General features: G+C 49.5%; 2 protein-coding genes across 5 annotated transcripts; one reads left to right on the top strand and one right to left on the bottom strand.

Moving 5' to 3' along the window:
* Window positions 1–59: 59 nt before the first annotated feature.
* On the bottom strand, window positions 60–1,144 carry LOC117565574 (dnaJ protein homolog 1). Its single transcript, XM_034244754.2, has one exon. The coding sequence runs from the start codon at window positions 1,037–1,039 to the stop codon at window positions 92–94; it is 948 nt and encodes a 315-aa protein (XP_034100645.1). The 5' UTR covers window positions 1,040–1,144; the 3' UTR covers window positions 60–91.
* Window positions 1,145–1,339: 195 nt separating this feature from the next.
* Window positions 1,340–15,209, top strand: LOC117567219 (neurogenic protein mastermind). Of its 4 annotated transcripts, none has more exons than XM_052006289.1 (6): window positions 1,341–2,167; window positions 4,463–4,805; window positions 4,893–5,103; window positions 5,170–11,759; window positions 12,978–13,082; window positions 13,155–15,209. In XM_052006289.1, the coding sequence occupies exons 2-6, from the start codon at window positions 4,716–4,718 to the stop codon at window positions 13,794–13,796; spliced, it is 7,638 nt and encodes a 2,545-aa protein (XP_051862249.1). In that variant the 5' UTR covers window positions 1,341–2,167; window positions 4,463–4,715; the 3' UTR covers window positions 13,797–15,209. The 4 variants fall into 4 exon arrangements, with proteins under 4 accessions (XP_051862260.1, XP_051862249.1, XP_051862250.1 ...); XM_052006290.1 differs by lacking the exon at window positions 1,341–2,167 and adding an exon at window positions 2,686–2,742; XM_052006294.1 differs by lacking the exon at window positions 1,341–2,167 and adding an exon at window positions 2,782–2,912.
* Window positions 15,210–15,464: the final 255 nt, after the last annotated feature.

Raw genomic sequence — 15,464 nt, 5'->3', positions numbered from 1 at the left:
GCAGTCCAGCTGCCATTAAATTGCAATTGTACTTGGAATATTTTTACAATATACGTTTTACGTTTATCACAAAGCTTCTCTCAATTTCTTTTTAGCAGTCCGGCAGCAGCTCCTCCAGCTGTCTGATCAGTGGGGCCGGCAACGCGTGAGGAAACTGAATGTCGAAGCGCAAAAAGAGCGCACCACGTTGCAACGGATTCTTCGGATACGGCAAACCATGTCCTGAGAAACACTTCACTGTCGTCGGTCCAATGATCTCGTCATTGCTGTGATAGAACAAAGGCACATCGGGTTGCAAGGTGGGCACCTCAATGCTGACACCGCACAGCGCCTGCTTCAGTGTGATCTTGACGGTGTGATGAATGTCGCTGCCAACGCGCTCGAACAGCGGATGCGGCGCATCTCGTATGATGAAGACAATGTCGGCAGGAATGCGATTTGTTGACTCGTCCCCCTCTTTGCTGAAGGTGACTTTGGTACCCGATTTCCAACCTGGTTTGATTTCAATGACCAGCTGCTTGAGCTGCTTGCGCGGCACACCGTTCACCAGTTTCATGCGTGAGATTTGCATTTTCTTCTGGCAACCGCTGTTGATGTCCTCGAGCCTCACAAACAGTTCATGCACAATTGCCGGATCCTGGGTTCTGGTTGAGAAACCAGGAAAACCAGCCAACGCACTAAATGGATCATTGGCAGAGCTCTCGTCAAACACCTTACTTGGATCGCCAAAGCTGCCGAAGAATTGTGCAAATGTTGCGCTGGGATCTCCATGAAAATGATAACTGGGTTCAGAGCCGCTTTCCTGGCTGTTGCAGCCGTGATTTAAACCCTCTTCGCCGGAGCGATCGTAAATGTCGCGTTTCCTTTTGTCGGATAGCACTTCGTAGGCTTCAGCGACCAGTTTGAAACGTTCGGTTGCCTCGGCACTTTTATTCTTGTCGGGATGATATTTGAGGGCCAATTTGCGATAGGCTTTCTTAATTTCATCCTCCTCGGCATGGCGACTTATGCCAAGTATTTGGTAGAAATCTTTGCCCATTGCTTAAATTTTTTTTTATTTATTTTTTACTAGAATTTCGTACAAAATCTGTGAGTTAAATTAAATGCATTGCTTGCTGTGACAACTTCTTCAATTTGAGCGCTCTCTTCTACTAATCGATAGCAAGTGTGTAGGCAAATCGATAGTACTGTTAGTGCCGGCAGCGCGGCGTTGCCACAAACTAAGTTGCCACCTAACATTGCTCGCCTGCGATAAACAAAGCATTTAAGCAGAATTGCTCCGCACGTTAACGGCATTGACTCCACATGTTAAGCAGCCAAACGCTCATCTCTAGAGTGCAACGCCGTAAGCGCAAGCTGGCAGCACTGTGTGCAAAAAATACATACGATTTAAACTACTGGAACAATTACGTATTACGTGAAAAGAACGCACCGAAAGTAATACAAAAGTAAACGCTAAACGGCATAGTGTAATTTAAACGCCAAAGTAAAGAAGCGTTCGTGTGTGTGGTAAATACAAATAATCGTGCAAGTGCAAAAGTGATCCAAACTAGTTTCAGCACCTTGGATTTCGATTACATTTTTCATCTCTCTATACACTTGCAAAAACGAAAAGAAACGAAACGACACAAAAAAAGCGACCAGAGCAGCAGCAGCCGCGCACAGCATTGGAGAACGACGTTAGAGAGACAGAGAGCGCGCTAACACAAGCGAGAACATAGGAGAGCCGACCAAAGCCAAACCGACAGACAGACAGAGAGGACAGACTTACACAAACACACAAATACATAGCTAGCTGTAGCTAGCTAACAGCCAGCGAGCCAGCGCAACACAGCCAACAACAGCGGCGGCCCAACAAAACGCGTTAAATAGCGACGACAAGGGATATAAAGAAAAATTTTTTGGAAGCGTATTTCGAGACGCTAATCACTTGTAAATTGTAGACAACAGTGCGGTTAGCGTGAAACAAAGGCAACTTCTAAACGTGTGTCGCACCTTTCAAAAAAATAACATTTGGTTATATTTTTTTTCGCAAACGGCTGAGTAAGCGCGTAGAAGAGTGCAAAAAAACGACGTACAAAAGAAAAGAAGAGAAGAGAAAAAGAAAGAAAAAAGGAGCCAAGGAGCAACGAACTGTGTGTGCGGTGTATGCTCTGAGTGTAAAAGGGTAAGCACTACTATACACACATACGATTTCTTGTTTGATGTTTTTGTTATTGCCCGCTTGTGCTTTTGCTGTGTTTCGGTTTCGGGCTAGCACATGCTGTCTTATTGTCTCGCTCACACTTGCGGTGCAGCACCGTACTGCTGTCCGCTGTGCTGTGTTGCACTAACGTTGTTGGGGACGGCGGCGGCGACGACGGCGGCAGGTTTATCGTTCGTTTGTTTCTATTTTCTTTTTGATTTTGAGTTTGTAATGCGCCAATTTATTTTAAAAATGTACAATTAACTGACCCAAAAAAGAAAAAATCAAAAGGAATAATTATGATTTCGTTACGACAAACGTAGTTATCACGTTACGCTTTGCCGTTTACGTTGCATGCATGCGAAAAAATGGGAGAAAAAAAACATTGTGTATTGTCTGGTCTGGTTCGATATTTTTGGCGCATGTGGCAACGCTACGCCACCGCCAGACACACACACGCACACATGTACTGCGAAAAGAGTAGCGAGCAATAAGAAGAAGCAGCGGCAAACTTCTCGCGCGGTGGATGTGTGCAGCCAAAAAATAAAACGAAAATTGTAATAAAAGAGAATTCTGCACAATGAATATTAAAAATTGCAAATAGTATATTTAAATGCAATTGAAGTGTACTCACATTTGGCATAAAATACTACGAAAAAATTAGAAACAAAACCAATCTTAACACAACACACCATCCAAACACAAATTTAGTTTCCAGTGCTGCCAAGTGCGTATGTATGCGTGTTAGTGAGTGAGTGTGCATGCGTATATGTGAGTGCTATTAAACGGCACATTTTACTGTGCCTTCAACGACTCCACCTAGTCAAAAGCCAAAAGCTTTTAAATGTATTTCAGTGTACAATTAAGCGGTAGTGTGTTGTGTTTTTGCATTTTGCTTAAACAATGGAAATAACAAAGCATAAACTGCGCGTGTATCGCCCGTTACATGTCCCTCTCTATGTGTGCGTGTGTGTATAGTTTTGGTTGTTAGTGTGTGTGCTTGCTCTTGTATGAATGGTTGTTGTTATTGTTAGAGGCACCTATTGAAAAATAAGAAAAAAAATGTTGCCAAGCATAATTATTGTTGCCTTGTTCGTTATTATACTGCACACTTGTCAATTTTATTTTCTTTATTGTTTCAATAGATTTGCGCAATGCATTTGACAGCAGTTAAAACAAAAATTTTTTTTTTTTTGGCAACAACAACTCTACATAGGCTTCTTTGCTGTATGTCAGCCATTGTTCTTCTTCAATTATTACACGAAGACGCCACCGCATATATTTCTTGTCTTTTGCTTCTGTTACTCTCGCGCTCTCACTCTCTTGCATGCATGTTTATATGTGTGTGGGTCGCGGACGTGCGTTGCTGCTGCTGTTGTGTGTTTGTGGGCGGGGGCGGGTGCGGGGCTGCCCAAAAACCATTTTGTGTGAGAGACACACAATGCCGAGAGTGGTCACACCATGATACAATTATACAAGGTAGTCTCGTCGGAAAAATGCGTTTGTCAGTGCGCATTCGTATTTCGACGCAAGAGGTTGTCTGCGGACGAAATTTTTAGCGCAATTAACCTTTATGCAAAATGACTTTTTGCCATGTATGCCGTAGACACGGATAGAATTTAAATATTTAGAGAATTCTCATATATATTATTAATATTGTTTATAAACAATTTACATTTAAAAAATATGTCAAGGAGACATTAATATAAGCTTCAAAATATGTAAATATTAATATCATCGTCTAAGGGCTAATGCGCATTTCATTGTCGTCTCGTTCACACTACCACGCTGTGCCTCTTTCACTCGCACTCATTGCTAACATAGACAGGGTACCAGCTTTTTTCCGACGAGACTACCTTGTATAATTGTATCATGGGTCACACCATAGTGGCATCTCACTCTGACTTATTGCTGTCCAACGCCTGTAGCGAATCATGTATGTCTAGCTCGCTCTCTGCTGCGGGCCAGTTGCTCACGCAGCCATTGGGGATGTTGTATATGTGTGAGTGTGTTAGCCCCTAATAGAGGTGCAAACACACACGCACGCACGCACGCATTCACACGTATATGTGTATTTGGAGTGCAAGGCGGCCCGGCGGCACCCCACGTACCAAAACAAATAAAACAATACACAAAAAATTTGCAACAAACAAAATGCAGCAGCAGCTTAACTCCCCTCCACCCTCTCTATAGTTGTAGCAACCCTTTTAATTTTTTCGATTGGTCTGCGATTATTTGATGCTCACTCTCTTTGCATGTCCTGCTCTCTTTTTGCAGTCGTTTAACAGCTCAAACAAGAAGACTGAGAACAAACACAGCAAAAACACAAGAACAAGAATAATAAGAACACTAAGTGGAAGAAGCAGAAACGAGATCGCGAATTGCTCTTTGCAATTTAGCACAACAACAACAACAACTGAGAACTCCTTCAACCCAGCGAGAGCGAAAGAGAGCGCGAATTTAGCGTGGAACGCGCGGTGCGGCGATAGGCGGCAAAGGAAGCTAACGCTAATGAGGATCTATTGGCAGCATGAGTACACTGGGGGGAAGTAGGGGAGAGCGAAATGCCAAGCCCAAATTCACAGCGTTGGATATAAATCGCATGTACAAGAATAGTCGAGTAAGTGGATCTATTGATTACCCTCTAAGGGAATACAACTAACTCTCCTCACTCTCTATGTATATCTCTCCGTCTTCTTCACTGCAGGGTGAATCGAGTGAACCATCTGCCCAAAAGAATCAAGTGCCGCGTAAACATGGAATGCAAATCTTGGGTAAAGTGCCCTCCGCAAGGCGACCACCAGCCAATCTGCCATCCCTGAAGGCCGAGACCAACAGCAGCAGCATTGCAACACCACTGAGCAACAACAACAGCAGCAGCGGCAGCAACAACAATAATCTCCTAGCATCTGTTGAAGGTGAGTCTCGAGGTTGATACTCCTTTAATCAGTTATTTAATTTTATTGCAATCGTTCCTATGACAGGCAACAACAGCAACAGCGGATCTAGCACAGGCATCGGAGGAGCAGCAGCAGCGGGAGGAGCAGGAACAGCAGCAGTAGCTGGTGGAGCAGGAGTAGCCGCTAGTGGGGCGATAGCAAACGCAGTTGCAAACAGCAGCAGCCACAATAATATTGCAGCAATTAGCCACAGCAGCAGCAATAATAACAGCAGCAGCGGCAACGCGAGCAATAAATACAATAGCAACAGCCACCACAGCAGCAGCAACCATAGCCACCACAACAACAGCAGCAGTAGCGGCGGCCACCACAGCAACAGCAACAACAGTAGCAGCAGTCTTGGGAACAACAACAAGAACTTGAAACTAATTAATAACTCGAGCAGCAACGCATCTGTTGGCGGAGGCAGTGCATCTAGTGCTGGTGGCAACCATCATTCGATTAATTCACCCAAAACATGGTCAGCAATAACGACAGGACACGAGCGTGGCATTGGCGGCAGTGGCGGCGGTGGCAATGCCAACAGCAACAGCAGCAACAACAGTGGCCATCATCATGGCAACTATGGCAACCATCGTTCGAGTCATCATCAGCAGCATCAACAACAACAACAACAGCAGGTGGTGCCCCACTATCAGAGTCCGCAATTTCAATACGAATTCCCCACACTGATGGGCGGTGGTGCATCATCGACAACAACTGTGGGAAGTGGCAAGAACAACAACAACAACAAGGATCAATACCAAACGCAGCAACAACACTCGCAACACCACCATCATCATCAACAGCAGCAGCAGAATCATCATCATCATCACCATCATTCACAACAACAGCAAAACCGCGACTATCGCGATCATCACGCTCATCACGGACGTCAGCAATATGGCAGTGGAGGAGGCGGCGGCGGCGGTGGCGGTGGTGGCCATCATGCGCAACGCGGTCACAACTCCGATGCTGCCGGCAACTACAGAGATGGCAACGACGACGTCGGCGGCGGCCACAACATCGACGAACTGAGCGAGTTAAGTTTGCGACCACAAAACGATCCAGCTGCCTGGCTGCAGCAACAGGAAAAGGCCGCCAAGGAGTTGGCGTTGAACCAACAGGCCCAGGGCCACCAATTGTCCACAAATGGCGGCGGTGGCGGCGGCTCCTCCTCATCCTCTGGCGGCAGTGTTCCACTGCCCATACTCTCGCTGATGCCGTCGTTTATGCGCAGCGGCGCACCATTGCCCGCCTCCGGCTTAGGCGGTGGCCCCACAATGGCAGCGGCTGTCGCGCAATCGAATGCCACAGCAGCCGAGTTGGCGGCGTCCTCGTCCTCATCGGTGTCTGCTCCCTATCAGAATGGGATCGGTGGTGGCGGACGTTCGGCATCGCCAGCTATCTTGGGCAGTTTTCGTGCGGCTGCAGCAATTCCAAAGCGACCGGCGACCTCAACGACAACAGCAACGCCAACGTCCTCCTCGATAGCTGGTGCGGGAGGAGCGACAACGCCGCCACAGCAGCTGCAGCAACAGCAGCAGCAGGCGGCTAATGGACGCAAGGACAAGGACAAGGATTATGTGGTGGAGCCGGAGGTGGCGCAAATGCAGCGTCCGATTATACGCGAGGAGGATTTGGAGCGATTAAATGCAATTGCCAAGGACGACAGCTGGACCAAGCAGGATGAAATAGACTACACCAAGAAACTGACATTCTCCGATGACGAGGAGCACGCCAGTGCCGATGATCAGCATCATCAGCAGCATCTACAACATTCGCATTCGCATGCCAATAAAGCGCAATCCAATGTTGATCAGCGCAAAATGTCGAGCAACAACAGCAGCAGCAACAGCTCCTGGCAACGCAGCACCATAAACAAGGACAATAGCAGCGAACGCGATGTTCAAGAGCAGGACCAGCTGGAACAACAGCAGCAGCTGCAGCAACGACATCAGAATGGACATCGCGGCAGCGGCAGCATTGCACTCGATGCTGGCGTCTATGAGCGTGTCAAGCAACGCAAGGAGGAGGAGGAACGCCGTCAAATGGAACGCAAACAAGCGGCGGCCAAGAAGCTGCTTGAGCTCGAGATGAAAATGAATAGCAAGAAGGCATTGAGCGAGGCGGCAGCAGCAGCTGCTGCGACTTCTGGCAACGTTGCGTCGACTGGCGCGGCAAACAATGATGTCTCATCGATAGCGCCGCTGGGCAATGTCAGCGAGGACGAAGGACAACAGTCTATGCAACAGCGTCGTCCACGCGGCAGCATCTCTAGCTTAAGCAGCAGTGGAGGAGGCGGCGGATCAGGAGCTGGCAACAGTGGCTCAGCTGCAGCTGCTTCGTTGACATCGTCGTCGACTGTGGGCGGCGATTATGGACAGAAACCTGTGTTTATGACGCATTTCCAATCGAATTTACCGCCACGTTTCCAGCGCCAGCAACAACAGCAGCAACAACAGCAGCAACAACAGCAGCAGCAACTGCCACGTGGTGGACTCGAGAAGAGCGCCTCGGCGAGCAGCGCCTTCGATAGCAACTCGCGCTATCTGCAGAAGAACAATGGCGGAGCTGGCGCCAATGGCGGAGCCGGTGGCAGCGGAGTGCGCAGCATTGCTGGTGGCTATAATCGGGCTAGTGGTGGCGGCGGCGGCTTCGGACGTAATCGTCATGACAGCGCTCGTGATGAGCAAGAGTATCGTGCTCAGGAATATCGCAGTGGCCAGCAGCAACAACAGCAGCAGCAGCAACAGTTGCCGCGCAGCATCTCAGAGAATTCGCACCGCAAGACGAGCGTTTCATCCGGTGACGATGTTGGCTGCTTGCTGGGCAGCAGCAATAGTGGCGGTGGAGGAGGCGGTACCTCGTCGTGGGCAGAGCAAACAGATGCCGAGCAAAAGCATCATCGCACACGCGAGGAGAGTTTCTCCTCCTCGCACAGTCACGATTCGGTGGTGCCGCTGCGCATATTACAGCGGCCGGCGCGACAACCGAGTCTCAGTGAGGAGAAACCGCTGCCAGGAGGTGCTGCTGGAGGAGTCAAGCAACCACCGTTGGATGCCATGCAGCCTACACAAATACTGAGACGCAGTGTTGAACCGCTCGACAAGTCCGGCGAGGAAAAATCCGGCACAGAAGGCGGCGACAAGAGCGGCGACAGTGATGCCAACAAATTGCTGGGCAAGGATGAGGACAAAGAGACGGCGCGCACAGCTGCAGCAGCAGGTGGCAGCAAGCGACCAAGTCCACGTGGTGGAGGTGGTGGCGGAGGCGGACGCATGCGGGAGGATCTGCATGCGGCGAGAGGAGGTGGCGCCGGACGCAGCTATGCCGCCGGCGGTGCGGGAGGCAGCTATCGGGGACAACAGCGCAGCAACAACGATTGGAACAGTCGCAACAGCGGTGGCAGTAGACGATATTATGGCAGCGGTGGCGAGCAGTCCGAGCAATCCGAGGATGTCGACGAGGACTGCTACAGCAGCAGCGGCGGTGGAGGCGCCTCAGCGGCAGCAGCACGACGCAGTCCCAAAGTGCAGTCACGCTCGGAGCAGAGTGGCGGAACAGTTGTCTCGGGTGCGGCCACAGCCAGTGGCCAGCCAACAGCTGGCGGTATCGGAGGAGCTACTGTCAACAAGGCGGGCTTCTCGCCACGTGGCGAACCCTCCCGTCGCGGACGTGGCGGACTCTCTAGCGGCAGCGGTGGCAGCTCAGCGCCTGGTTTCCGACGTCAGGGAGGCGGCGGTGGCGGCACAGGCACTAGCGGAAGTGGCGGAGGTCGCGCCTATGGCAGATTGGGCTACGAGGAGTATAACAAGCAGCGCAACTCGGAGTCGGAAAGCTCGGTGACCGCTGTGGGCGGTGCTGGGGATCTGGACAAGACGAAACAGAATCAGCTGGCGCTCAGTGCGGGATTGCACAAGTCCAAGGAGGACAAGGACGAGCTAGGGTCCGAGAAGGACAAGAGCAGCAACAGCAATAGCAACAACATTAATATACCCAACACTGCCACCGTGGCCAAGGAGGAGCCACTCAAGGATGTCGCTGCTGGAGCCGGTCTCGGAGTTGGAGTCGGCGTTGTTGGCGGAGGAGTCGGTATCGGAGCAGCAGCTCGACCGCCACCAGGACTGAGCACAGCCACAGCGGTCGGTGTGGTGCCGCCCACGTTGGCTACAGCCGGCGGTGATGTTTCCGGCAAGAAGAAGAGCGACTCGACAGCAGCAACAAGCACAGGAGCAACAGTTGCTGCATCAACAATTGCAACGCCAGCCACAGTAGCAGTTGCAGTTGCAGCAGGCGGAGCAGCTACAGCGCCCATTGGCGACAAGTCCAAGCTCTCCGCCATTGGCGACAAGAGGGGAGTGGGCGTGGTAGGAGCCAGCAGCTCACTAATTGATGGCAATTCGACACCCGTTAACACGCTTGTCTTTGAAAACTCCACATACAAACAGCAACAGGCCGCCGCAGCAGCTGTGCCGCTGAAGCAACAGCAGCAGGCAACACTTGTGGGTGGCCCAGGAGCAGCAACAGTCGCAGCTGTTGACAGCCTGTCGAGCGCCTTGTCGCAGATGACGTTCGGCAAGGACGACGATCAGCAGCAGCAGCAACAACAACAGCAGCAACAGGACATGAAGCTGGGCTTCAGCTTCAGCGACGATGCCACGTCGCTCAAAGTGGTGGATAGCCTCGAGGCGGTGAGCAAGGCGGCCAGCCAGCATCACCAGCATCAGCAACAACAACAGCAGCAGCAACAGCAACAACACTCGCAGCAACAGCAGCAGCAAAACAATTCGACAGCCGACTTAAACATGAAGATTGCGAGCGTTAAGAAAGTGTGGGAATCGGCCACTCCCATGTCGGAGGGTACGCCGCAGACAACACAACAGCAGCAACAACAGCAACAGCAGCAGCAACAACAACATGCACAGCAGCAACAGCATTCACAGCAACATGCACAGCATCAGCAACAGGCGGCAGCACAAGCAGCGGCCGCTGCAGCCGCCGCAGCAGCCGCAGCGGTTGCTCAACAGCAGCAACATGCACAGCAACAGCAGCAGTCGCAGCACGGACAACACGTTGTTGGTCCCCATGGCGGACAGCAACAAGTCTCTAGTTCGGTGGTGGACGACACCGGCAGTCATATGACGGCAGCCTCGTTTGTGGCCGCCGTTGCTGCGCAGCAGCAGCAACAGCATCAGCAACAAATGACACATTACGCGGTGTCTGCAGTACATATGCAACACCAACAGCAGCAACAACAGCAGCAGCCGCATCATCAGCAGCAACAGCAGTCGCACCACGGACATCATGCGTTGTCTTCGCCTGGCCCCGTTTACGGCAGCCACGGGTCACCCTTTGATGCGGGCTCGCTTGAGCAACAGTTCCAACAGCAGCAGCAACAGCAGGATGATTACCCGAGTCCGCAGCAGCAGCAACAACAGCATTCACAGCATCAGCAGCAGGTGAAGGCCAAGCAGCTGCATGCCGGACTCGGCATGTCGCCACCGCCAAGTCATCAGCAACAGCAGCAGCACTCGCAACAACATCAAGCACAGCAGCAGCAACAACAGCAGCTGCCATTCTATCAGGCATCGCCGCAATTCGGTGTCGGCGGCATTCCAACGATTCCCAGCCCGCCGGCGGTTGTGTTCAACTCATCGCAGCTGGCGCCGCCGCCACAGCAGGTGCCACCACCGCAGGTCCAATCGCAGGCTGGCAATCTGTATGCACCATTCCATTCGCTAGATCATTCGAGCCGTTCGCCCGCCTATTCGGCGGCAGCGGCTGCCGCTGCGGCGCACAGCTTTCCGGGACATTATGCCGCTGCAGCTGCCGCCGCTGCTGGTGGCGCCTTCAATGCGTATGCGATGCAAACACCGCATGGCCATGGCGCCAATATGCCACCGCCGCCGACAGCGCCCACGCCCGATATGTACTCCAATCTGACGTCACAGTTTCGTCTCGGCGGCGGACCCTTTGGCCAGCCACCGCCACCGCAGCCGAACTCACAGCAGCTGAGCAATCCGAATGCGGCCGCCGTCACCATCATTTCGTCGAACAGCAGCTCCATGATGTCATCGGGAGCCGCAAAACCGCCGCCGCCCAGCCAGCAACCAATTGGCGCAATCGGTTCAAAGTCGGCGGGCAGCGGCGGTGGCCCCGGTGGCCCTGGAGGTCCTGGCGGCCCCGGTGGACCCGGTCCTGGCCCCTATGCCGCCGCCCAACAGTACATGAATCTTTATCCGGTGGCGCCGCAGCATCCGGGCCAGGGCGGTCCGCCGCCCGGTGCACATCAGCTACAATCGAATAGCTACTACTCGAATTCGGCGCCCGGCGGCCCAACGGGTCCCCAGTTCTATGGTGGTCCGCCGCCCCAAGGCGCCGGCGGTGGGGCACAGAACTATGGACTGGCGACCGCTGCAGGAATGTATGGCGGACACCAGGGCGGACCGCCGGGCTCGAATGGACCGCCGGGACCGGGACCGCAATCGCAGCACACGATGGGCAACTTTAATACCCAGTTCATGAACTCACAGCTCTTGACAGCGGCAGGGATGAGCCAGTTTCGTGGTGGACCGACGCCCGGTGGGGGATACCTGAAGAGCAGCCAGGGTCAGGGACACATGCAGGACTCGGTAAGGAGCGAACCAGCACAACTAGCATCACAACTAGCATCAGCATCCACACACACTTCTTACACACAGCCACTCTCACACTCTAGCTACCACATGTCCATGTATAACAATCACTTTCACAAGTCGCCCATTCATTCCCCCAATACGAACAGCAGCAGCAACAACTCCAACAACAATAACAATTTGTACTCGTTCAACAACCATTGAAAAGATCCGAATCCGTTCCTTTTCCTTCGTTTTCCGTTCCTCTACCCCAAAGCACCATCATCCCATCTCTTAAGTTTATGCCGAGCAAGACTCGGCGGGTAAAAAAAAAAAACAACAACAAACAAAAGGGCAAATAGATATTGTTCTTAGTAATTAATATCCAACAACAAGAATAATTAATCAATTATTATGTGCATTAATTTAAATAAACGTTATTAGACCGAACAACAACAACACAACAAATCGGAAGATGCTAGTCTCGGGGGAACAACGAATTGTGTGGTGTATTTTCAATTGAGGAAATACTCTGGGAGAAAAAGACGATAAATTAATGAAGTTAATCCGTAGATAGAAGGTCCACATTAAGCAGCAGCTGAGAAACAAATATTTCTCAAGATTTGCGAGAGAAAAAAATCTAAATTTGATGTGACTAGAAATAATAACTTTACGAAGATTTTCCCCGACAATTTCTACTCTCGTCTAGACAATACTTCATTCGTTATAAATATTAGTAGATTGAAGCACTCCAAATTGCTTGTGGAAGATATGTATAGAAAGCTAGTCAAAACATATAAAAATGGAAACAACTGGAACGAATTTGTTAAGATCAAATTTTTCTATATTGCGAAATACTCTTAAGACTTGGAGATCATTTATTTAGATGTATGTGCGAGTATGCAATAGTTTTCTTCATTCTGAACACAGACCTGAACAAATCATGTCATAACATGACGTTCAGTAGATTTATCCACATAAACAGGCCAATTGAATGAGATATTGCTGCAGTTTTTACTGGAAAATGGATCGCTCCGTGTAGCTTATGCTTTATTGCGATTTAGACAAATCAAAACATGTGCAAACATGCTAAAACATGTCTACAATTTCTGTCGGCATACTTTTGGGCTGCTTGCAAAGTGGATTAGATTAGGTGGATTACTTCGAATGTGAGGAAGTGGAGAGACCTTTACCTTTGAACTAATTTGACTTACTTGGAATCCTTGATCCTTGCAGATGGGCAGACAGCTGAAGAGTCCCCTGAGCGCGGACATGAGCCTCGGTCTGGCCAAGCAGGTGCAGTCGCAGCAAAGTCCGCCGCACCACAAGAATTATGGCGGCGTAAGTCTCTCTCTCTATCTCGACCTTCTCCCATATCCCATCTCATCTCTATATATCTTTTTATTCCCTCAGTGGGATCTGCAAAATCAAGTGCTACAACAGCAGCAGCAACAGCAACAATCTCAGCAGCAGCGACAACAGGGCGGCAACAATGGCAACAACATGAATGCCTTGGGCGGACGCGGCAGCGGCGCCGTCGGCAGCGGTTCCAGTGGCTCTCAAGTGGTAGGCGCTGGCGGTGGCAACGGCGTTGGTAGCGTTGGTCAAAGCCAAGGCCAAGGACGTTATCCGGCTCCCATACAACGTCCCAACAACTATCCACAGCATCCACAACAACAGCAGCAACAACAGCAGCAGCAACAACAACAACAGCAGCAGCAACAACGCGAACAGGCGGCAGCGCAGCGCGCTGCACAAAGCATGCGACAAGTGACAGGGGGAGGCGGAGGTGGCGGCGGCGGTGCGGGCAGCGCCGGAGGTGGCAATGGCCAAGCAAGCAATGTTGGTGGCGTGCCACCTGGCGCCAACAATGGCGGCGGCCCTGGCGGCCCAGTTGCTGGTGGCGGCAGTTCGCCCGCAGCAGCCGTCGCAGCAGCAGCGGCGGCAGCAGCGGCAGCGCAACAGCTGAGCAAGCCCTATTATTCTAACAATGCGGCGGGTGGTGGAGGCGGCGGTGGCGGTGGTGCCAATCGCGGTGAATGGCATGCGAATTGAGCGTAAGCCGAGAAACACTCGCACACACACAAACACACACACACACCATACATTAAACTGCATAAAACAAACACACACAGCGACACCGATAACCGATAACAGATAACAGATAGCGATACGGACACAAAGCAAATAAAAAAAACCCAAGGCGCGATGCAGGAATGAGAAACAGCAATGAAATTAGGTTATGTATGCATTCACACAAGTCAGAGCGAGAGCACGAAACAGTGTGAGCGTGAGAGCGAGCAGCACAGCAAGAGCTGACAGCAAGCCCAGCCTATACGAGAGCGAGACAGTGTTAAGGACAACGCAGGAATAACAACAAAAAGAAAAGCGCGACACTAAACAACAAAAAAAATATAAAAAATAACTACATAAAATATAGCAATACATAATAACTGCAAAAAATGAAAAATATATATAAATATATTTAAATGGAAACCATGAGAAAGAAAAACACAAAAAAAATCTTATATGCAAAAACGTAAACAAATAGTGGGCAATGTTCAAAATCAGCGCCACGCTACCCCGCCCCCACGAACTCCTAAATGCAACGACACGATTAAAGAAAAACACAAAAAGGAGAATAATAAAGAAGTGGAACTTATAAGTTAGTTGGGTATACACACAAACACACACAATCATGAGACACACACATACATCCATAAATGAATCTGCAGCTGCGTTCAAAAATTGCGATATTGACAAAACGCCAACTCTCCCACTACCCCCTTTCCTACATTTCCTTTCCAAAAACACACACACACACACACAAACACATTGCGAAATCTACATAAGTATAAGTAAAATGGAAGTGAAACAAACACAACAGCAACAACAACAATATTATGCTTTTCATTTATATATTATTATTCACATAAATATATTTTATATTACTTGTAATAATTATCATTTTTTTTAATATGTATTGTGTTAACTTTAGCCCTTAGTTTATGCTTAAAACAAACAAAATAATTATGAAAACAAACACAACAACTAGAACAACAAAAAAAGCGAAAAGCAATTAAATAGAAAGCTCGAGTGTATTTTTTGTCAAACAAATTTACATGCATACTTACATACAACTACATACATACTTACATGCATACATACATACAAACATACAATTACATGCCTAAATATATAATTATTATTTTCTTTGTAGTCTGCAATTTGCAATTTATTTTTTTTATGTATTTTTTATTTTTTCGTTTGCCAGCAAAACACAGAAATTGCATTAATTCTTATTTATAATTACGCTAATTTCATTATTTTTGTTTCGTTCATTACATTCAAACACATACAAACACGCGCACCGAAAGCGCCATCTGTTGTTGGACGTGCTGCAGTGTTGACAATAAGATGTCTGAATTGCAGAATCTGGCAACATTCGCAATCATTTGAAATTATCCCGCTAACATCTCACAACATCATTTCGAATTTCAGCTTCAGGATCAGCGTTTCCACGTGGATCGACTAAGCTAAATTGAATCGAATATCGTGTGCTTGAAGCAGGAGTTTTAAACGACATCGTAAACAGCATCTACGGATTCTGTGCATGGCCAGCGCGTTTGTGGTGGCGACTGTTGCAAATTGTTAGCGATCATCTTCACTGCAGGCTTAGCAGTCAGCTATGCCACTGATCATCATCATCACTGAACTGCTTTA

This window comes from Drosophila albomicans, chromosome X (genome assembly GCF_009650485.2).
Source record: "Drosophila albomicans strain 15112-1751.03 chromosome X, ASM965048v2, whole genome shotgun sequence".
Lineage (NCBI taxonomy): Eukaryota > Metazoa > Arthropoda > Insecta > Diptera > Drosophilidae > Drosophila > Drosophila albomicans.
This window is presented reverse-complemented; position numbering and strand designations above follow the sequence as displayed.

Coding starts and splice junctions, on each gene's coding strand:
- LOC117565574 (XM_034244754.2), bottom strand. CDS start 1,039: ATGGGCAAAGATTTCTACCAAATACTTGGCATAAGTCGCCATGCCGAG.
- LOC117567219 (XM_052006289.1), top strand. CDS start 4,716: ATGAGTACACTGGGGGGAAGTAGGGGAGAGCGAAATGCCAAGCCCAAA. Junction 4,806..4,892: donor GCATGTACAAGAATAGTCGA/GTAAGTGGATCT, acceptor TCTTCACTGCAG/GGTGAATCGAGTGAACCATC. Junction 5,104..5,169: donor TCTCCTAGCATCTGTTGAAG/GTGAGTCTCGAG, acceptor TTCCTATGACAG/GCAACAACAGCAACAGCGGA.